This window comes from Syngnathus typhle, linkage group LG5, assembly GCF_033458585.1.
Source record: "Syngnathus typhle isolate RoL2023-S1 ecotype Sweden linkage group LG5, RoL_Styp_1.0, whole genome shotgun sequence".
NCBI classification, from domain to species: Eukaryota; Metazoa; Chordata; class Actinopteri; order Syngnathiformes; family Syngnathidae; genus Syngnathus; species Syngnathus typhle.
In genome coordinates, this window is record NC_083742.1 from 484,829 (window position 1) to 509,082 (window position 24,254).

A 24,254-nucleotide genomic window follows, 5' to 3' on the forward strand; every position below is an offset into this window, starting at 1 on the left:
TCGGCCGCCTCAACAATGGAGGCGCGGAACAAGGTCCACTCGGACTCAATGTCCCCCGCCTCCCCCGGGACGTGGGAAAAGTTCTGCCGGAGGTGGGAGTTGAAGCTCTTCCTGACAGGGGATTCCGCCAGACGTTCCCAGCAGACCCTCACAGAACGTTTGGGTCTGCCAGGTCGGACCGGCATCTTCCCCCACCATCGGAGCCAACCCTCCACCAGGTGGTGATCAGTTGACAGCTCCGCCCCTCTCTTCGCCCGAGTGTCCAAAACATGCGGCCGCAAATCCGATGACACGACTACAAAGTCGATCATCGAACTGCGGCCTAGGGTGTCCTGGTGCCAAGTGCACACATGGACACCCTTATGTTTGAACATGGTGTTCATTATAGAAAATCCGTGTCGAGCACAGAAGTCCAATAATAGAACACCGCTCGGGTTCAGATCGGGGGGACCGTTCCTCCCAATCACGCCCTTCCAGGTCTCACTGTCATTGCCCACGTGAGCATTGAAGTCACCCAGTAGAACGATGGGGTCCCCAGAAGGAGCGCTCTCCAGCACCTCCTCCAGGGACTCCAAAAAGGGTGGGTACTCTGAACTGCCGTTTGGTGCATAGACACAAACAACAGTCAGGACCCGTCCCCCCACCCGAAGGCGGAGGGAGGCTACCCTCTCGTTCACCGGGGTGAACCCCAATGTGCAGGCGCCCAGCCGGGGGGCAATAAGTATACCCACACCTGCTCGACGCCTCTCACCGTGGGCAACTCCAGAGTGGAAGAGAGTCCAGCCCCTCTCGAGAGGGCTTGTACCGGAACCCAAACTGTGCGTGGAGGCAAGTCCGACTATATCTAGTCGGAACTTTTCTGCCTCGCACACCAGCTCGGGTTCCTTTCCAGCCAGAGAGGTGACATTCCATGTCCCAAGAGCCAGCTTCTGCAGCCGGGGATCAGACCGACAAGGTCCCTGCCTTTGGCCGCCGCCCAGCTTGCAATGCACCCGACCCCTTTGGCCCCTCCCACAGGTGGTGAGCCCATGGGAAGAGGAACCCACGTTTCCTTTTCGGGCTGAGCCCGGCCGGGCCCCATGGGCGAAGGCCCGGCCACCAGACGCTCGCCTTCGAGCCCCGCCTCCAGGCCTGGCTCCAGAGAGGGGCCCCGGTGACCCGCGTCCGGGCGAGGGAAAACGTGGTTCAATAATTGTTTGCATCATAAGGGGTAATGTGAGCCGTGCTTTGTCTGGTCCCTCACCTAGGACCCGTTTGCCATGGGTGACCCTACCAGGGGCATGAAGCCCCAGACAACATGGCTCCTAGGATCATAGGGGCACGCAAACCCCTCCACCACGATAAGGTGACGACTCACGGAGGGCAAATTACGGTACTTGATATATAATTTATATATCGTTCTATGGGCCTGTGGAATATTTTGAAGTGCAAGCGCCGTCAGCTACGCGCACGCATTGTTGACAAAGGACGATCGATGGACTTAATGAATTGGAGTGACACAGATGGTTTTATAAACGTGTTATTTATGTAATAGTTTTTTTTAAATAACTCTGAATGTTACGTCAGGGCCATTCTCAGCTCTTTGTTTGTGTTTATGTCATGTTAGCATACCTACCGTTTAGCCTGTTGTTGCTCGTTCATGACTGTTCTTGGTGTTGGAGTTTGTCTAATAAATTGCCCCCCAAAATGCGACTTATACTCCAGAGCGACATGTGGGTTTTTTCACTTTTTTGGGCATTTTATGGCTGATGCGACTTGCGTACTCCGGAGCGACTTAGTCAGAAAATTACGGTACTCTGTTTAATTCAAAGGAACTTCTTTCGCTTTTAATCAACTCTGTAGCTTTTATCTATGGATTGTTGTTGATTGAGACTGTTTGTCTTTAAGTGTTACAGAAAAGACATCTGTTGAAGTAGTTGAAGTTATCCTATATTTACTCAATATTAGTATTGTGTGAAACTTAGCAAGAAAGTCTAATTGCAATGTTCCACAGGAAAACGACACTCAACAACACACTTCGAGATATCTAATCAAGGACGAGTCAGCCAACAGGCTGCCAACCGGCTGAGGAGTAACAGGACAGACTCCGCACTGCTGGAGTCACGAATCAGCTAAGGCCTCGCACCACATAACATTCGTTAGCTAATCAGCATTGCTATAACCACAATTTCCCCTCACTTTAGTGTAGCAACGCCTTTGTAACCAGGGCAACCTAAAACATTAAACAGAGGAGAGCGTAGAGTAAGAACTATAACTATAATTAGCGGCGATTGTAACTGAGCCTTTCTGTAAATTTCCTCGCAAGTTAAACAAATACTGGTTGTTTTCTCCTCTTTGGTTTAGTGTGTGAATTAATGTCTGATGGTATTTAGACCCGACATTAAATTGGTCCTTCGAGCAGGATGCCAATACACCTGAAGATTCCAGCGGGCGTCAGCAGAGATCCAGAAAGACCACGCACGGCAGGACCTCCCTAGGAGGGGTCCTAAAATCCTTTTCAAGGGCTGGCTGTCTGCTCGTCAGCTGGGATCTGAAGGTTGAAGGCAGTCCGAGGTGCAGAGGTGAAGAGAACTAGACAGATGAGTGGTATATATTTGTTTCTACAAAAAAGTGGTGCGGCCGAGGGCTCGTCATTCCCTGTAAAATCCTGAGATGAGAGAGAAGGACAATGGAAGTCCACAACTCTGAATAACTGAAATTCCGCAAAGGACAGTGAGGTCGCAGTAAGTGAAAGGACAGTGAGGTCCAAGTAGAAGGTCAGCGGAGCCACAGAAAAGCTGAAAATGTAAATTACGTCTAAAAGCAACAGGACAGTGAGGTCCTTGTTAAGAAGTAAAAGGACAGTGAGGTCCAAGGACAGTGAGGTCCATGTAGAAAAGGATGGCAGAGTCCGCGTGCAACCGAAAATTCCGCAAAACCGTATGAATGAGTGTGTGAATGGGAATAAGTATCACTAGATATTAGGGGTGTAACGATTCATCGATACACATCGATTAATCGATATAATGCTCTACGATTTATTGGCATCGATGCTAAACGTAAACATCAATTTATATCGCCGTGTTTGACCTCGGACATTAGGCGCGACTTTATTTTGAAATCCAGTTCATTGTTGCTTGCTTCCTCTTTCCGGGAGCAGTGAGCGGCGTGTTGTGTTGTGAGCAAAGCAGGCACGTGAAAGGGGAGTCGACAACTAGTACGCAGCTCCTGGGCTGGTGCTATGGCTAGTGTCCAAAAAGACGAGGAAATTTGCTCCCCTTTAGGCTTCAAGTCATTCGTTTGGAAGCACTTTGGATTCCAAAGGAAAGATGGCTAAACGGGCAAGACACATGCAGTTTGTAAATCCTGCCATGCAGTGATCAAATATTCAGGGAGCACAAATCTCGCCGCACATTTAAAGAAAAAACACGACATCAAATTTCAGTGTTAAAATAAGCACTTTGTATACTACAATACTCTTGTAATTTCCTAAATAAAGAGTTTGCAGTACCTTGTTGATTTTGCGTATGAATTGTTATAAATCAGGATATTGTTCTATATCTTTTATTTTAAAAAAAAAGAACGATCGAAGAGCACTCTATCGCGATGTATCGTGAATGAATCACAGCAGGCGTTAAGATATCGGCAAATATCGTATCGTTCTTTGTATCGATATGATATCGTATCGTCACAAAACCCGCGATTTACACCCCTACTAGATATAGTATTCCATATTAAAGCAGTGGGGAACACATAATATCCAAACTCGTCAGCGACTCTGTCAGTGAATGTAGAAATTAGGCACACGATTCTCTCACTCCACCCTTCCACTCACCATTTCCCACTGCCCCCATATCTAAAGTGCCTACAATAGCAAGTTGTCACGTCTTTCAAGGTAAAGCACTTAAACATTTTACATTAATTCTTAGGGGGGGGGGGGGAACACACACTTCTACTTACAAACCTTTGGACCTATAATTGCGATCACGGAATTAATTAAGTTTGTGAGTAGAGGTTTTACTGTACATCGGTGTGTTGTGCTTTTCCCATGTCCACTGTACATAAACATACTCTGGAAAAAATAGTAAGCATCAATTTGAATATCAGACTGACTTACAGAGAGCACAACATCATACTCTGGTCCAGTGAAAGGTTCATCCATTAAGTCTTCAAAGTAATCAGCCAGCGCATAAAGCGTCTCATCAGCCAGCTTCTCATAAGCTGCCTCTGACAATTCACTGGGAAACAGAATCAGAAAACATTTTAACAACAGAAATGTTACAGAATATACTGTACATCTTGTTTTGTGGTTACGTTTTGTCATCAGAGTGGTGGTCTTCCAGTCTTGAAGGTGACAAATGGATAATTCTCCTACACCTTTCAGTGTCAACTGTTAATGCAAACCACTGTGATAGAAAAGAATATATTCAGTTGATCGATGTTCTCGGTTTAGGAACGCATATGACAGCATATTTCCTTTTCATGTAAAAACAATCAGATTATGCATAAACTGTAAAAATTCAAAAATGCCTTGCAATCAAGGATGGGTACCACACCCCGGTTTTTCACAAGTTCCACGCTTACGTGTTTGTCAATTTCTTTGAATTTCTGTTCAATTAAATAAGTTTATATGGACATTGGACATTAATTTGCATCTTTAAGCTATACAATATGGCAAAATTTAGAGATTTGGATAAGAAGCATTTTCACAATCAGACATTGTAACGAATTCCAGCAACACACGCAAGACGCTTGGCTGACTTATCACGTTGCACGTGGAGTGCAGTGCAATCTCATTATGGTATTTTCATAACCCACAAGTGATGCGCATTCACCAGAAACCATTTACTGTATTTTCCGGACTATAAGGCGCACCTAAAAACCTAAGTTTTTCTCAAAAGCCGACAGTCAAAGTCCGCTTTATTGTCAATCCCTTCATATGTCAAGACACACAAAGAAACCGAAATTCCGTTTCCTCCATCCCACGGTGACGAGACACAGTACACGATAAACATACAAGTAGACACACAAAATAAAAACAAGAAGGCACAAACAATAACTAATAAATAATAAATAAATAAAATGAGTGATGAATAAATAATAAACAAACAACCGAATAAATAAGAGGAGCAAAACTGAGCCAGTGTGCGTACAGCAGACAGTAAGCATAGCGCAAAATACAGTGCGCCTTATAGTCCGGTGCACCTTATATATGGACCAAATTCCTCAATTTAAACTGGCCCGAAGCATTCTGTCATGAAATCAATCGACCTGTCCCGGGGCATCAAAGAAGTAAAGAGGGCGTTCTCTTGCAAAATTACCGCCCACTTCAAGGACAGCAGGGACGCACGGAGCCTTTGGCAGGGCATTCAGACCATCACGGACTACAAGCCCGCACCGCAAAGCTGTGAAGGGGACGTCTGTCTGCTCAATGACCTTAACCGCTTCTTTGCTCGCTTCGACGCTCAGAACAGCACTTGCCCGCTGAAGGCTACTCCCCCTTCACAAGAGCTGCCCCTGTGCCTCTCCGCCGACAGCGTGAGGAGGGCGCTTGCCGCTATCAACATCCGTAAGGCGGCGGGCCCTGACAACATCCCGGGTCGTGCGCTGAAGGACTGCGCTGGTGAGCTGACGGATGTCTTCACGGACATCTTTAACACTTCCCTGCAGCAGGCCATCGTCCCGTCGTGTTTCAAAGCTGCCACCATCGTACCTGTGCCGAAGAAACTCGCTCTGTCCTGCTTCAATGACTACCGCCCCGTGGCACTTACGCCCATCATCATGAAGTGCTTTGAGCGGCTTGTCTTGGAGCACATCCGATCCGTTCTCCCCCCCACCATTGACCCTTTCCAGTTTGCGTACCGAGCCAAACGGTCCTCTGAGGATGCCATCTGCTCTGCCCTCCACTCAGCCCTCACCCACCTGGAGAGAAGGGACTCGTATGTGAGATTGCTGTTTGTGGACTTCAGTTCTGCCTTCAACACCATTGTGCCACACCGCCTCATCAGCAAAGTTGTCACGCTGGGCCTCAGTACCTACCTCTGCAACTGGCTACTGGACTTCCTCTGTCAGAGGCCACAGGTGGTACGTGTTGGCGACAAAATCTCCCCCAGCATCACGCTGAGCACGGGGGCCCCCTCAAGGCTGCGTGCTGAGTCCGCTGCTCTTCAGTCTCCTGACGCACGACTGCACTGCAACCTACAGCGACAACCGCATAGTGAAGTTTGCTGACGACACGACTCTGGTGGGTCTCATCACCAAGGGAGACGAGACTCAATACAGGCTGGAGGTTGACCTTCTGACCACGTGGTGCAGGGACAACAACCTCCTGCTGAACGTCGACAAGACCAAGGAGATTGTTGTGGACTTCCGGAAGGGTCAGACCCAACACCTGCCGCTGACCATCGACGGTGCTGTGGTGGAGAGAGTGAGCAGCGCCAAGTTCCTGGGGGTGCACATCAGTGAGGATCTCTCCTAGTCCACCAACACCGCATCACTGGCAAAGAAAGCCCAGCGCTGCCTGTACTTCCTGCGGAAACTCGGGCGAGCGAGCGCTCCTCCGGCCGTCATGATTACTTTTTACCGCGGCACCATTGAGAGCGTCCTCTCCAGCAGTATTGCTGTTTGGGGTGGCGGCTGCACTGACTACAACTTGAAGGCCCTGCAGCGCATAGTGATCACGACTGGTAAGATTATTGGTGCTTCGCTCCCCTCCTTGAAGGACATTTACACCGCCCATCTCACCCGCAAGGCGACCACAATTGTGAGTGATGTGAGTCACCCCGCTCACTCTTTGTTTGAGCTTCTGCCCTCTGGGAAGAGGTACAGGAGCCTGCGCTCCCGCACCACCAGACTCTCCAACAGCTTCATACTCCAGGCTGTTAGGATCCTGAACTCGCCCCCCCTTTCTGCGTAGCGTCCTGTACTTTGCGGTATGCTTACTGTCTGCTGTACGCACACTGGCTCAGTTTTGCTCTTCTTATTTATTGGGTTATTTGTTTATTATTTATTCATCACTCATTTTATTTATTTATTATTTATTAGCTATTAAATAAATAATAAATAAGTCCCAATGATCGTCACACACACATCTGGGTGTGGTGAAATTTGTCCTCTGCATTTAACCCATCCCCGTGTGATTTTGATCCATCCCCTGGGGGAGAAGGGAGCAATGAGCAGCAGCGGTGCCGCGCTCGGGAATCATTTGGCGATCTAACCCCCCCAATTCCAATCCTTAATGCTGAGTGCCAAGCAGGGAGGCAATGCGTCCCATTTTTATAGTCTTTGGTATGACCCGGCCGGGGTTTGAACCCACAACCTTCCAGTCTCAGGGCGGACACTCTACCAGTAGGCCACTGAACTGGTTATTGTTTGTGCCTTCTTGTTTTTATTTTGTGTCGTCTACTGGTATGTTTATCGTGTACTGTGTCTCGTCACCGTGTGATGGAGGAAACGGAATTTCGGTTTCTTTGTGTGTTTGCTATGAAGGGATTGACAATAAAGCTGACTTTGAACTTTGAATCATGACTGGCCCACTGAAGACTATGACTCATGAATCAAAAAGACTATGGATCATTATTTTGTGATTATAAAGTAATTTGTTGCATCTGAAGTTAAAATAAAAAAGATAAAATGGAGAATGATTTGATTTGGATTAAAAATCTGACATGATGTATTAATGGTGGGCCTTATAGTCCGGTGCGCCTTTCTAAGGACAAAGTTTTAAAATGGGCCATTCATTGAAGGTGCGCCTTATAGTCCGGTGTGCCGTAAAGTCCGGAAAATACGGTACGCATTCACTTCCAATGTCAAATTATCATGAATTTTTACCCAGATACTAGCCAACTTGCATTAGCTCCTGGTCCACTTGAGATGTGAATTCAAGATTCTGTTACTACCCTATAAAATATTACATGGCTCATAAATATAAAATGGCTTATGCCGTTGACCTAATACCATACGTTCTGTCTCAAAACCTTTTTTCACAAAATGCTGGTCTTTTAGTGACCCCAAGAGTCAAAAAGACTTTGATAGCATTCTCTATTTCGTGTCCAGAGCTCTGGAATGCCCTACTTAAAGTTACAAGAGCTGCTACCTCAGTAGAAGCATTCAAGACACAAAGACATATTTACGTGTATATGCTCTTGCCTTTAATTAAACTACACTAGCCGATTTGACCACCATTTGTACTGCCATTTGACTGCCATTTGCACTCTCTTTCCTACCCCTTCCTCCCTGGATTGGGTAAGGGGCAAGGTGACAACCAAACTGTCTGGATTCTGCATAGACTAACCGGGACAAGAACTGGGTTGCGAGTTTAATGTTGCTCACTTGGCATCCATGGTACCCTGGTCTTCCTGGAAGGGATCCACCATTTAAATGCATGAAAAAGTTTCAGACAGGTAATTTTATAAATGATACAAAATTGCAATACTCTAATGTCAATATTTGATTGCATGCACAAGTCACCTTCTTCTGGTAGATGTGCAAATAAGTGAGCTTTGAACCAAACAATTTGCCAATAAAAACAATGGCTGAAGTACTGGTAGAACGCCCAAGGACACAGACAAGTAAGACCTCGACCCACATATCTTCAGAATTGTAACATTGGCAAGAAAATATAACTGTAAGGACTGCAAGAGTTAGATCACCGCTTTCTGACTCTGCTCGTAAGCGGGTGTGAGCTTTGTGAGGATAGAAAGTTGTCCAGCGCTGTCTTTGTACACTTTCCAGAACCCAAAGCATAAAGACAAAGAATTGGATCAAATTCAAGCCCCCTTGTGTGAGTTTGGTTTGTTGTGTCGATGTAATCACCTTCCTTGAAGAGGACAAAAATTAATACGCATTGAGTAAGTTGGGCATGAACAATATGTATTAGGTTTATGTCGCGGACTGTCGTCGGCTCACTCCCAGTGAATTTCCAACAATTGGTGACCCCAATGTGATCTAGTAAAGAGGATGTCATTCCATGAGACTTTCCACTCGTCACGGGGGTTAGGGGTGTGTTCACGATCATGATACTGTGTTTATTTGATCTATTTAATGATAAATTATTATTAACCAATTTAATCTAATTAGATCAAGGATCTCAAAGTCAAATACACCAAGGTCCGGAATGTTTAAATGTTTATTAAAACATATTGGAATGAACATAGCCTATTGAACCTAACACAGAACCTAACACAGTGTATATTATTTAATAATTCAATGAATAAGGCAATATTTTCTTATGGATCTATCGGTAATTTCAAGTAAAATCATTTTTCAACAGGCAAACGGACAAAAACAAACTTCTTTTAAAGAAAAACTCGCATGTTCTCTACAATAATAGAATAAAGCAATATTTTGTTATGGCTCTGTTAGTGACCTCAAGGGAAAACATTTTCAACAGGCAAACAGCAAAAAAATTAATTGTTTTTAAAAACAAAATGTTTCTTAATATCAAGATAAATACATAATTGAAAGTACATGCATTATAAACTGACAATGCATTACTGGGTTGCTCTATAATCCCACCTATCACTGCTTTCAAATAGTAAAATGAGAAAAAATAGTAAGAGGAGCCCAACTGCTGGTCTCTGATTGGTGACTTTTAGGGACAATTATTCAATCTTGGACTTTAAAAAGAAAGGGGAAGGGACTGTTTTTATCTTGCTACTAAACAGACAAGGGGTTCCGGACTTTTTGTGCAGGTGTGAATACACGCAAAAAAATACTGGTGCGGATTAAAGAAACGGACCAAGACCCACTTTTTCAAGTGGTCTCGGTTTGATTCCAAATGAACTTTGGTGCAGTTCGCTTCAGGTGTGAATAAAAACAACGTAGATCCGAACCAGCAGAACAAATATGCAGAGCAGGAATGCAGCACGGAGGACTTGCATGTTTCCCTCCATTTCCGGGTCTGTGCTACCCTGGTCATTGCTGTTCAATGGGAGCACAGATCGTCACAAGCGTGGGTGTGTTTGCAAAATATACTTCGCTTGCAAAATCTACAGTCTGAATAGGAACCGCACCAAATGAAAAAAAGTCACTTTTGGTTCGGACCAAACAAGCCGACAAAAGGACTTTTCTGGTCTGAGTACACCCCGAGTTGCTTGCTCCACCTTGTGTCAAAGACGGAGTGTGGGGGCCATATTGGTCACGTCCAAAACGGCAGCGGGCAACTCTGGCCTGTGGGCCAGTTCTAAGTATAATTAAATATCATCCAGGGGGCCATAAAAAAGTAATTTGCGGGCCGGATTCGGCCCGCGGGCCTTGACTTAGACATTTGTGAATTGGATCTATTCTTCTCTTTTGTTGTCGTTTTTGTCTTGTCTGATGTTTATATTGTCTAAGTATTTACCTGCCGACTACTGAATTTCCTCCTGAGGATCCATCCATCCATTCATCCATCCATCCATATGTTCTCACTTGTTGCAGGACATCTGGACGCTGACCAGTGGCTATGGACAGTGGGCCCTGGACAGTCCTGTCCTGATTTGGCCAGCACCGATTACTCAGTGTACTGGACTCACCGTCAACACACAAAAGGAAAAATACCGTATTTTTCAAACTATAAGTCGCGTTCTTTTTTCATAGTTTGGGTGGGGGGGCGACTTATACTGAGGAGCGACTTACATGCGAATTTTTTCACAAATTTTCAAAATTCCCCCCCCCAAAAAAAGGTCAAACCGCAATAGACAAACCACGATGTAGCAAGGGATTATTGTAATTTGAATTTCAAGTGACGTCAGCGTCGCGGCGGTTGTTTACATAAAGGACAAAGATTCGATCACGGGATGACGAAGATAACGAAGGGCCCCACGTACTACCGGCATCATTAGCGGCTGTTTCTAAGTGACACGGAGGACGAAGAGTTTGAAGGATTTAATGGTTTGGAGTAACACAGAAGGTTTGAAAAACTATTAACGTTTTTACGCACGCCCGGTCCTACTCTACGGAGCTTTCTTTCACCTCCGTGGATGGAAATCGGGGGCCGGCGCTCGGCCGGGTGGCTGTCCGGGGACGGTGGATGAGGCTCGGAGATGGCTTTTACGCACGCCTGGTCCTACTCTACGGAGCTCTCTTTCAAAGTCAGCTTTATTGTCAATCTCTCCACATGTCACAACACACAAAGAGACCGAAATTACGTTTTTCTCTATCCCACGGTGACGAGACACATAACACGATAGACATACAAGTACGCGACACAATATAAAAACAAGAAGGCAAAAATTCAAACAATCAATAGTAAGAGTGATGAATAAATAATAAACAGATAACACAATAAATAAGAGGAGCAAAACGGAGCCAGCAAGCATAGCGCAAAAGTAAAAAACATCATAAACAAAAAGGCAAAAACAATAAATAATAAGAGTAATAATAAATAATAAATAAACAGATAACACAACAAATAAGAGCCAGTGTGCATACAGACAGTACAGACAGTAAAAGTACAGGACGCTACGCAGAACGGGGGAGCGAGTTCAGGATCCTAACAGCCTGGAGTATGAAGCTGTTTGAGAGTCTGGTGGTGCGGGAGCGCAGGCTTCTGTACCTCTTCCCAGAGGGCAGAAGCTCGAACAAAGAGTGAGCGGGGTGACTCACATCACTCACAATCGTGGTCGCCTTGGCTGGAAGCACTTCCTCCGGGGATGGAAGTCCACGCCGCCACACGCCTGGAAGTCCACGCCGGTGCTTCGGGTGGTGTGGTGGTGAACTATTTATGTTATAGTTATTTGATATATTTTATTTTATGTAGCAACTTGTATATGTTTTTATCGTTCCAGTAGTTGTTGGCTCGTTGAACTTTTGTTTTGTTAAATAAAGAGCCGCTTACCAAACCCACGTCTTTCCTTGTACTTTGTTAATCCTACAATATAGTTATATTCCTCCAGGAGTCTGTGGAATAACGACGATGCTGACGTCAGGGCGCACGCGCGGTGTTGTTGAAAAAGGATGAGGAATTTGATCGATGGATTTAATGATTTGGAGTAACACAGATGGTTTGATAATATTATTGCTTATATAATAGTTATTTGATATGTAATTTATATATCGTTGTATGGGCCAGTGGAATATTTTGAAGTGGAAGCGCCGTCAGCTGCGCGCACCCGGCCGTCATTGTTGACATAAAGGACGATCAATGGATTTAATGATTTGGAGTGACAGAGATGGTTTTATAAATTATTATAGAGTTATTCAAATAACTATTACATAAATAACATTATTTATGTAATAGTTATTTGAATAACTCTGACTGTTACGTCAGGCCCGTTCTCAGCTCTTCGTTTGTGTTTATGTCACGTTAGCTTACCTATCATTTAGCCCAGGGGTGAGGAATTCCGGTCCTTGAGGGCCGGTGTCCTGCATGTTTTCTATGTCACCCTGTTACAACACACCTGATTCAAATGGTCAGATAACTAGCAAGGTCTGCAGAAGCAGGATAACATTCCTGATCATTTCACCATGGGGCCCGGCCGGGCACAGCCTGAAAAGGGAACGTTGGTTCCCCTTTCCATGGGCTCACCACCTGTGGGAGGGGCCAAAAGGGCCGGGTGCGTAGTGAACTGGGCGGCGGTCAAGGGCGGGAACCTTGGCGGTCCGATCCCCAGCTGAAGAAGCTGGCTCTTGGGACATGGAATGCCACCTCTCTGGCTGATGTGTGAGGCCAAAAGGTTCCGACTAGACATAGTCGAACAAGAATTATACAAGTGCAAGAATAAAACAAGTGCCAGAATTACAAAAAAAGGGTGCATGGGAGTTTGCTCAGCCAGTCCATTTTGTGTTCACCTGTGTCCCTCGGGGGAGTTTTGTGGGGGGTGCTCCGGGAGTACGGGGTTCCGGACCCACTGATAAGGGTGGTTCGGTCCCTGTATCTTAGATGCCAGAGTTTGGTCAGCATTTCCAGCAGTAAGTCAGATTTGTTTACGGTGAGGGTTTGACTCAGCCAAGAATGCCTTTGTCACCGATTCTGTTCATAACTTTTATGGACAGAATTTCTAGATGCAGCCAAGGTGTTGAGGGTGTTTGGTTTGGTGACCTTAGCATTGCATCTTTGCTTTTTGCAGACAATTTGGTGGTGTTGACTTCTTCAAGCCGTGGTCTTCCGCTCTTAGTCAGCCGAAAGGCAAAGCTCTCAATTTACCAGTCAATCTACACTCCTACCCTCACCTATGGTCACGAGCTATGGGTTGCGACCGAAAAAACAAGATCCCGGATACAAGCGGCTGAAATGAGTTACCTCTGCAGGGTGTTCGGGCTCTCCCTTAGAGATAGGGTGAGAAGCTCGGTCATCCGTGAGGGACTCTGAGTTGAGTCGCTGCTCCTCCACGTCGAGAGGAGCCAGATGAGGTGGTACGGGCATCTCATTAGGATGCCTCCTGGACGCTTTCCCGGGGAGATGTTGGAAACCCTGGGGACGACCCGAGACGCGCTGGAGACACTATTTCTCTCGGCTGGTCTGGGAACGCCTTGGGATCCCCCGGATGAGCTGGATGAAGTGGCTGGGGAGAGGTAAGTCTGGGCGTCCCTCATAAAGCTGCTGCCCCTGCGACCCCACCCCAGATAAGTGGTAGAAGATGGATGGAGTTAAGTAGCCCCCGGGTCATGTGACCCTATTGACACCAAATAATGCAGGCCGATCTGGTTGAGATACACCTTATAATTTAATTCCACTGCTTTATGTACTTTATATGAATGTATTACTATCAAGTCATGTGACCTATTGACCCCAAAGACTGCTGGGTGATAGTCCAATATGGACAATATGTATGGAGTGATCTTATAATTTCATTTGATTGCTTCAATATTGCGTTTTTGCTCAATAGCTTCCAGGTCATTTGACCCCATAACAGTGCAGAGCGATAGTCCTACATGGACTGGTAGAGATACACCTCTTATAAGTTAATTTGAATGCTTAATAATTTCAATGAATTTATTACTGTAAATATTTGTGGTTTTGCTCAACAGCTTCCAGGTCATGTGACCTATTGACCCCTGCTGACACGGTCTTGGTCCGCGGCGAGACTGAGGGGTTCATTCCTTCCCTATACCGTGAGACTTTTTAACTCGTCGCTGGGGTTGGGGCGCGCTCACGGTCTTGACAGTGTTTATAGATTATATGATCTATTAATTATTAATCTATATATTTGTAGCTTTGATCTCATTATTTATTATTTACTCGATTTATTATTAATATTAAGCATTAAGCTGTCCTCAATTATTGATGTGTTGTCTCTGTGTTTATCTATCTGTGTGTTTCTGTATCTAACTGCTGGTTACTGAATTTCCCCAGGGGATCAATAAAGTATCTATCTATCTATCTATCTATCTATCTATCTATCTATCTATCTATCTATCTATCTATCTATCTATCTATCTATCTATCTATCTATCTATCTATCTATCTATCTATCTATCTATCTATCTATCTATCGTGGGGCAAAAAAGTATTTAGTCTGCCACCAACTGTGCAAGTTCTCCCACTTACAAGATGAGAGATGCCTGTCATTTTCATCATAGGTACACTTCAACTATGAGAGACAAAATGAAAAAAAAAATTACAATATCACAGTCTGATTTTTAAGGAATTTATTTGCAAATTATGGTGGAAAATAAGTATTTGGTCAATAACAAAAGTTCATGTTAAATCTTTGTTATATACGCTTTGTTATACCTTTTCTGTAAGTCTTCACAAGGTTTTTACACATGGTTGCTGGTATTTTGGCCCAGTTCTCCATGCAGATCTCCTCTAGAGCAGTGATGTTTTGTGGCTGTCACTACGCCACAATGGCCAAGACCAAAGAGCTGTCAAAGTACACCAGAAACTAAATTGTAGACCTGCACCAGGCTGGGAAGACTGAATCTGCAATAGGTAAGCAGCTTGGTGTGAAGAAATCAACTGTGGGAGCAATTATTAGAAAATGGAAGACATAGAAGACCACTAATAATTTCCTTTGATCTGGGGCTTCACGCAAGATCTCACCCTGTGGGGTCAAAATGATCACAAGAACGGTGAACAAAACCCAGAAACACACCGGGGGGACCAAGTGAATGACCTGCAGAGAGCTGGGACCAAAGTAACAGACTACCAACAGTAACACACTACGTCGCCAGAGACTCAAATCTTGCAGTGCCTGACGTGTCCCCCTGCCTTTGCCAATACATGTCCAGGCCCATCTGAAGTTTGCTAGACAGCATTTAGATGATCCAGAAGAGGATTGGGAGACTGTGCAGATTGACATGAACAACTCAAGAAATGTGTTCTGTGTTATGTGTTTGTGCGTGATGTCTGTGAAATTAGTCAGTCTGTTGTCATCCTTCTGTGTGTTTGTGTGCGCGTGTGGAGAAGTGCGCACCAGGGATCCCATGTGTGTGCAGGAGTGTCAAAGTCAGCTTTATTGTCAATCTCTTCACACGTCAAGACACACAAAGAAACCGAAATTACGTTTCCTCTATCCCACGGTGACAAGACATAGTACATGATAGACATACAAGTAAACGACACAAAATAAAAACAAGAAAGCACAAACAATAAATAATAAGAGTGATGAATAAATAATAAATAAACAAATAACACAATAAATAAGAGAAGCAAAACGGAGCCAGTGTGCATACAGCAGACAGTAAGCATAGCGCAAAAGTACAGGACGCTACGCAGAAAGGGGGAGAGAGTTCAGGAACCTAATAGCCTGGAGTATGAAGCTGTTGGTGAGTCTGGTGATGTGGGAGCGCAGGCTCCTATACCTCTTCTCAGAGGGCAGAAGATAAAACAAAGAGTGAGCGGGGTGACTCACAATCGTGGTCGCCTTGCGGGTGAGATGGGAGATGTAAATGTCCTTCAGGGAGGGGAGTGAAGCACCAATAATCTTACCCGTCAGCTCCCCAGCGCAGTCCTTCAGCGTTCGACCCGGGATATTGTCAGGGCCCGCCGCCTTACGGATGTTGATAGCGGCAAGCGCCCTCCTCACGCTGTTGGCAGAGAGGCACAGGGGCAGCTTGTGTGAAGGGGGAGTGGCCTTCAGCGGGGAAGTGCTGTTCTGAGCGTCGAAGCGAGCAAAGAAGCGGTTAAGGTCATTGAGCAGACGGACGTCGCCTTCACAGCTCTGCGGCGCGGGCTTGTAGTCCGTGATGGTCTGAATGCCCTGCCAAAGGCTCCGTGCGTCCCTGCTGTCCTTGAAGTGGGCGGTAATTTTGCAAGAGAACACCCTCTTCGCTTCCTTGATGCCCCGGGACAAGTTGGCCCTCGCAGTCCTCAAGCCAGCCTCATCCCCCACTCTAAAGGCTTTGTCCCGGGGCCTCAGCAGCCTGAAGACAGCCCCTGTCAGCCATGGCTTCCGGTTAGCCCGAGTGACGATGGATTTCGAATGAGTCCCATCATCAATGCACTTCGTGATGTAGGAGGAAACAGAGTCAGTATACTCCTCAATGTCTGTCCGATCGTATAAGTCAGTGGTCACCAAACTACGGCCCGCGGGCCGGATACGGCCCACGGGACCGTTACTTCCGGCCCACCAACCCTGAACAAATTGTATTATTAAACTATTTTTTTGGGTCATTTTGCCTGCAATGACTGCGTTTCCCCAGTAGACGGGGAATCGCTCACCTGCGCATTTACTACCGGAAGCCGTGTCAGAAAGCTCGGTGCACACTCACAAGTGCGTGTACGTACTCAGTAGTACAGACCAACAGCTCGGATCTCGCCTAAGAATTGCCACAACAAATTCTACTCCAGACTATGACGCACTAGCAAACAAAAAAGACAGCGGTGTCTACAAGCCTACTGGAACCTATAAAAGGATTATAAGGAAGGAACACGAGAACTTTAAGAGACTGCTCATATGTGTCAGAGAGATTCTGCTCTGACAACTGAGCTGAACTTCTATCTAAGATTGTGCATGGCACAACAGAAAGTTAATGTTCCATGGCTTTTTTTTTCTAGGAAGAACCCAGAGAGAGTTATTTAGTTATTATGTATTTCCAGTTTTTTCTGTGAAGAACTCAGAGAGGGTTATTTAGTTATTATTTATTTCATTAATAGTGTTATTTGTTTCCTGACTTTTTTTCTGTAAAGAACCTGGAAAGGGTTATTAAATAATCGTTATTTGGTTATGTGTGGCTTTCTGGAAAACAATAATTTTTTTAAGCTCCCCTACGATCGTCACACTTTTTCTGTTACAAACTGACACCGGCCCCCCCATCAGAGGAGGGAAAAGTTATGTGGCCCTCACAGGAAAAAGTTTGGGGACCCCTGGTATAAGTGTATAAGTGCTTAAAGCCAGGCTGAACTATGGATAGGTCTGATGCCACTGAACATTTTGTGAGGTTGAAAGTTAAAAAAATAATAATAATAAATGACAAAATTATACCTAAAAAAGCACTGCCCAAATTGGGATGAATTTTGCGTTTAAGTATTACCGTTTTTTTCCGTGTATAGTGCGCCCCCATGTATAATACGCACCCTAAAAATGGCATGCTGATGCTGGAAAAAAGCCTGTACCCATGTATAATACGCACCCAATTTTTATGAATTTTTTTAAATTTTTTTTTTTTTTTTTTTTTTAAGTCCCAATGATCGTCACACACGCAGGGAGGCAATGGGACCCATTTTTATAGTCTTTGGTATGGTCTTAACTAGGCTGGATGTAATTTTTTTTGTTGGCGTTGATTTCTCCGACTGCCCGTAAACGCACCACCGCGCTCCGTGCGCGCACGGGAAAGACGCTTGCGGACGTGAAAAAGGCGGCTCTGTATGGGAGAGACGTTGAAGAGGAATAAAAACACCCTTGGAAACCAAAACTTGCCCCTCGTCGTGACTCGGAGCCGCAACAAATGTTTCGGATTTGTGTAGGGTACATTCTGACAGACAGCAAACGAGCAGGTGATCGAGCAAGCGTCTGATACGAGAGCATTGCGGTCGCATGGAGCGTGTTTGAAGTGAACAGCAGAGAAGAAAGGAACAAGGCAAAGTGTTGTGAAATAAAATGCACAGAACGGCTGCGCAAGACACGTCAGCTATATAAAGAGCGAGAGTTGTTTTCTTCCTATTAGTTTCAATTCACAGTTTAATTAGCAGTTTCAATCAGCAAATAACAAAATGCGTATTACAGGTAATATTTTATTTCACAACACTGCCTTGTTCCATTGATCTTTCCCGTGCGCGCACGGAGCGCGGTGGTGCGTTTATGGGCAGTCGGAGAAATCAACGCCAACAAAGAAAATTACATCCAGCCTAGTTAAGGCCATACCAAAGACTATAAAAATGGGACCCATTGCCTCCCTGCGTGTGTGACGATCATTGGGACTTAAAAAAAAAAAAAAAAATTTAAAAAAAAAAGTAAAAATTTTTTTGTACCCATGTATAATGCGCACCCCAGATTTTAGGACAATAAATTAGTTAAATTTTGCGCACTATACACGGAAAAAACGGTACTTTTTTTATTATACTTCACAAGGGTTAAGCGTGCATATCAGTAAAACATTTTTTCCATTTTGAAAAAGGGCTAGACTGCAACATACTGATCCGTATTTAAAATAGCCCACCTTTTATTTTGTAAACCGGAAGTGTTTACAAGCTATCGGGCAGCTCCGCTACCTTCGCTCTCTTTTGCCCTGTTTAGCTATGGTACTGGTCTTGCGTTTCCTTCTTTTACCACAAAGGCTTGACCGCAGTGCCATACTGATCTCAATTGCATGCCAGCGCCGACCGGAGATTTCATATTTGAGTGAAAACAAAATGATTAAAAATAACATTAAGACTTAAATTAAAAAAATAAGGGTATAAGGAACTTTAGTTTTTAAGTTATGTTATTAATTATATTGATCATAAAAACAAATGCAAGTCCAACTATCGTCGACGTTGTTGGATTGGGGATGCATCCATTAAATTGCTACACTCCGAATATATAATGTCGTATATCACTCCCTAAACGCTTACTTCACTTCATACTTGCTTACTTCACAATGTCTCCAGTTGATTGGAAGTTGTATGTCACGTATTTATTACTAACCTTCACTGTATTTATATTTTAAAAAAGAAAAAATAAGAAAACGACGTAGCCGTGCGAAATTCGTTAAAAATAAGAGTATAAGGAACTTTAGTTTTTAAGTTATGTTATTAATTATATTGATCATAAAAACAAATGCAAGTCCAACTATCGTCGACGTTGTTGGATTGGGGATGCATCCATTAAATTGCTACACTCCGAATATATAATGTCGTATATCACTCCCTAAACGCTTACTTCACTTCATGCTTGCTTACTTCACAATGTCTCCAGTTGATTGGAAGTTGTATGTCACGTATTTATTACTAACCTTCACTGTATTTATATTTAAAAAAAGAAAAAATAAGAAAACGACGTAGCCGTGCGAAGTCGTGGCAAATCTGCAATGGAGTTTGCGATCGCTGTATGTAAACTAGAAAGCGAGTTTTATCACATACCTGCTTAGAGAAATTGATGATCCCCCTCAGAAAAGTCGCCATGGTCTGGTGTCTGTTTCGAATTGGACATATATGAGAATCAATACAAAATCGGCTCCCGCACTAGCTAAGCACGTGAGGTAACGACACACCAGTGTTAGCAAGCGAGTGAACGATTCGTTCAAAAAGAACAAATCATTTCAGTGAACGAGATTTTATTTTTTACTAAACAACCCACTCTACTGCCTGAGCCACAGCCGCCATATAACTTCAACCAGTAGGTGTCGGTCAATGCCCATTGAAGCTGGTGCCACCTCGCCGTAAAACAAAACGAAGAAGAAAATGACGTAACTTCCCGTTCACGAACAAGTCGTGACCTGCATTTCCCGTTCACCAACGAACGAATATGTGGGTGAACGAATCACTCACTGAGTGAATCGCCTTTCCAGTTCACCGTGAGAACGGATCAGTGAGGGAACGAATCCTGGCTTTCCCGTTCGCGAACGAGTCAATGAGTGAACTGCCTTCCTGTGGATCAACGGATCAGTCAGTGCGTCTCCTGGCGTGAACTATGTAAGACAGAATGTAGATTTACGATTTATTTATAGTAGGTTTTAAATGAAGTGTATGCTTTTATATGCCTAAATGTTATTCAATATATCGACTGCAGTTTCATATTTGATTGCTGGTTTGAGATGTACTTTTATGATTAATAATTATTATTTTAATAAAAATTTATGTTATAACTTGTCTGGTGTTTTATTCCTCGTTTTTATATTCGTCAATCAAAAACATAAAAATCAGACATTTAACTGTTAACTGCTTCATATGACAATATGTATGTGTTTTACGTTGTTATATGAGTTGGTGTCCCCAAATTAACAAATGTCGGCATAACTTTTTTTTTCAACCTTTTATTCAAAAACATTTGGTATAATAACACCATTAACTACAATCCAACAAATACAAAATTAAAACATCAATGTCGGCATAAAGTGTGTCGGTTTGCAATGGCATAGAGGCAATGTTGTCTGACGTCTGTCACTCACTCGTGAATCTTCGCGAACGACCATCAGCAACGCCAGCGAGTGTTCGATGGAGGGACTTTAAGAGCCAGTGACGTAATTTCCCGTTCACGAACGAGTCAGTGACGCAACTTCCCGTTCACGACCGGGTGAGAGACTGTTGCCAACGGATCAGCGTGTAAGTGTTGTATTATAGAAATAAATGTGTTATTATATATAATAATGGGGGGGGAGGGGTAGTTGTATTGTTTGATGTGTTTGGATTGTTTCCACTGGATATAAAAATAAAATAAAAAAGCCGTATCATTTTGTGTGTGTGTGTGTGTGGGGGGGGGCGATTCATTGAACAATTTGTTTGAACGAATCTTTTGAGTGGACTGATTCTAAAGATTCAGTTCACCTAAAAGAAGTGGAATGCACTACACAACACGATTCTCGTCTTCCACGCGACCTGAGTCGCCTTGCTCAGAAAGCCAGCCATTAGTTTTATTAAAATGTTATATTGAAACTCAACATACTACATAAACTTGACAAATAAAATATCATATGAAGCAATCGGCCAAACACATTACCAAAAAGTAATCAATTTGATATTCAATAAATAGGAAAAAAATATAAAGAGGAAAATGTAAAAAATAAAATTATGTGCAAATACGTTATAATGTACATGCTCGGGGCATAAATTGACAAAAACATTCAAATCAGTGCAAAGTTCCAGTAAGTTCAGAGCCTTTATCTATTGGAGTATTTGATCAAAATAACATTGTTTAAATTAGTTATAAAATGCCGTAAAACATGGTTTACTTCCAAGAAACAAGACATTATTTTTGACATTATTAACAAGAGTGATAAGGAAACTTACCCGTTCTGTGACCTCTGCATTCGTGTTGGCTCGTGAGTGAACGATTCGTTCAAAGGAACGACTCTTTTCAGTGAACGAGAGAACTTTTTTTCAGTTCATCCCGAGAACGGATCAGTGAGTGAACGAGTGCTGACTTTCCTGTTCGCGAACGAGACAAGCAATAAAACACTCAAACAAGTTTTAAAATAAATGTTTATTAAAATAATATTAAAAGTAAATTTCAAACCAGCAATCTAAAACATCATCAATGTTGATGTTCTGCTCGACATCGGCGATAGCAAGTTTTGGCGTTCTGGACTTTGAACCGGGGACATTAAAGGCGCTCGGTCTGAACCGTCGCCGGACTCGCCTGCTATTCCTCCCCCGGTTGGGAAGCGTCGGGAGGGGTGTGCGAGGAGGCTGAAGAGGGGCGAGTGCGGGGGCGTCTGGGCCAGGCTGGCGGCCAACCCAGCTCGCCCGGCCGTGCCTTCCATTCTTCTGGTGAATGTTCGGTCGCTTGACATCAACATGGTTTACATTCGCCTGCTGAGTTCTACGAACAAGGACAGTGCATAACTGCTGTGTGCTCGTGTTCATTGGGACTTGGTTGACCGTCATCATTCCGGACTCTGCTGTGCATCTGGTGCTGTGCATCTGGAGCGGCTAGCGTGCTATCGGGCAGACCGGGCCATTGTACGAGGGGGAAAGTCACGAGGAAGTGGGATGTGCGTCTACATCCGTGACGGATGGTGCCGGGACTCTGTGGTGGTATGCGAGCACTGCTCGCCACTGGCGGAGTTTGTGATCTCCAGGCTGTTAGGGTCCTGAACTCTCTCCCTCTTTCTGCGTGGCGTCCTGTACTTTTGCGCTTTGTTCTGACTGTCTGCTGTGCACTCTTGCTCCGTTTTGCTCCTCTTATTTACTGTGTTATTTGTTTATTTATTATTTATTCATCACACTTATTGTTCATTGTTTGTGCCTTCTTGTTTTTATTTTGCGTTGTTTACATGTATGTTTATCGTGTACTGTTTCTCGTCACCGTGGGATAGGGGAAACGTAATTTCGATTTCTTTGTGTGTCTTGGCATGAAGAGATTGACAATAAAGCAGACTTTGACTTTGACTTTATTCTAACAGCTTGTGTGTGTCTGTGGCTCAGAGTACTCGGAGTGCGCACGCGTGAGGAGTTGAATGAGGAAGAAGGTTGGGAGCGACCGGGAGGCGAATGTGTTTAAATATGTTTAAGAGTCGTGTAACAAGCAGAAAGAGGGTGTGAAATTTAGCTATGTCCAAATTCGCAGGCGCCGTTCCCAGAAGGCAATTTTTTTCGGCCGGTTTTCAGGCTACATGACGTCATTTTTAGAGCGTCTCGATGGCACGTCACATAAAACACGAATTCAGCCTGGAAATTGGCTTTCGTTTTCATGGCGATGGGCTTGTTTTTGTTATTATTATTATTATTTATTTTGCCGACAAAAACAAAATAAGACATATCCAATATCAAAAAACACAAAACAAAAAAATCAAAGCACACACAAAAAAAACTAAAACGAAGACAGTAAAAAAATAAATAAATAAAAAGACATTTCAGGGCAACTGCATCTTATATGCAAAGAATATGCAGCCAGAGCAAATATCTTACAGAGACAGCCTTTCAATAAATGAGGTCAGTTTTACAACATTCTTTGTGTTAATAAGCTTTAACGAATTGTTATAGGATTTCAGATCATTCTTTCAATGCAGAAAGTTTGGTCTTGTTTTAAAGAAGCGACATTTGTGTATGTATTGTTTGGCCAACAAAATAATATTGTTAATAAAAAAACACCAAATTTACCATTATGAAAAAAGCCATACTATTTAACATCAGAGATAGTAAGAGAAACAAAGAGCAACCCTTTTGAACAACCCCATTGTTGAAAGTCAAGCCAAAACCTTTGTACAAACTCACATCCAAAGAAAAGATGGTCTTTAAATTTCACCTCCACAAAAAACACAGTTCCCTACATCCAATTTAAATTTCATCTTCAAAAATTTCTTAGTTGGGTAAATATTACTGATAATTTTAAATTGAAGTTCCCTTGTTTTTGGTGGGACCGGAAATTTCAAATACTTGCATCAAATCACTTTAATATCGGCTGAGCTGAAGTCTCTCAAAATATAACCACGTTTCAAAGTACCAGAAAAACAGTTTTCCATAAAATCAGGCTCTAATAAACGTGTTGTTACATTTATCATCACAAAAACCAATCCCATTAACACAGGGGTGGGCAAACTACGTCCGGCAGGCCACATCCGGCCCATGGGACCGTTTAATCCGGCCCGCCAACCCTGAATAAATTGTATTATTAAACCTTTTGTTTTGGTCATTTTGCCTGCAATGACTGCGTTTTCCCCAGTAGATGGGGAGCCGCTCGCCTGCGCATTTACTGCCGGAAGCCATGTCAGAAAGCTCAGTGCACACTCACAAGTGTGTACGTACTCAGTAGTACGGACATGGCGCACTCGCGCTCTATTTGTATCAGTCCCGAAATTGTGGAATAATTTGAACTGCGGCGCGGCACACGGCATTGTTGACAAAGGACGATCGATGGATTTAATGAATTGGATTGACACAGATGGTTTCATAAACGTGTTATTTATGTAATAGTTTTTTTTTAAATAACTGAATGTTACGTCAGGCCCGTTCTCAGCTCCTCGTTTGTGTTTGTCACGTTAGCATACCGTATCATTTAGCCTGTTGTTGCTCGTTCATGTCTGTTCTTGGTGTTGCATTTTGTCGAATAAATTGCCCCTCAAAATGCGACTTATACTCCGGAGTAGAGATGCACCGATCCGACTTTTTCAGTTCCGATACCGATGCCGTGGCTTTGCGTATCGGTCGATACCCGATACCGATCCGATATTATGGTTGACTTAACAAGCTACATAACTCTACATGTGGAACAGAAAAGACCAAAGGCAATGGCATCAGGCAGACTACACAGTTCTTTGCTCTAAATTAGGGGTGT

At 43.8% G+C, this 24,254-nt stretch overlaps 1 protein-coding gene across 1 annotated transcript in view; it reads right to left on the reverse strand.

Moving 5' to 3' along the window:
* Positions 1 to 21,305, reverse strand: part of fxn (frataxin) — a 79,660-nt gene extending 58,355 nt beyond the window's left edge. The window contains exons 1-5 of the mRNA XM_061278294.1: positions 21,269 to 21,305; positions 19,811 to 19,950; positions 19,403 to 19,454; positions 4,294 to 4,385; positions 4,097 to 4,217 (exon numbers count right to left, since the gene is read on the reverse strand). Of these exons, the coding sequence (XP_061134278.1) occupies positions 4,097 to 4,217; positions 4,294 to 4,385; positions 19,403 to 19,444 (255 nt within the window). The 5' untranslated portion in view covers positions 19,445 to 19,454; positions 19,811 to 19,950; positions 21,269 to 21,305. The remainder of the gene's footprint in view (positions 1 to 4,096; positions 4,218 to 4,293; positions 4,386 to 19,402; positions 19,455 to 19,810; positions 19,951 to 21,268) is intronic.
* Positions 21,306 to 24,254: the final 2,949 nt, after the last annotated feature.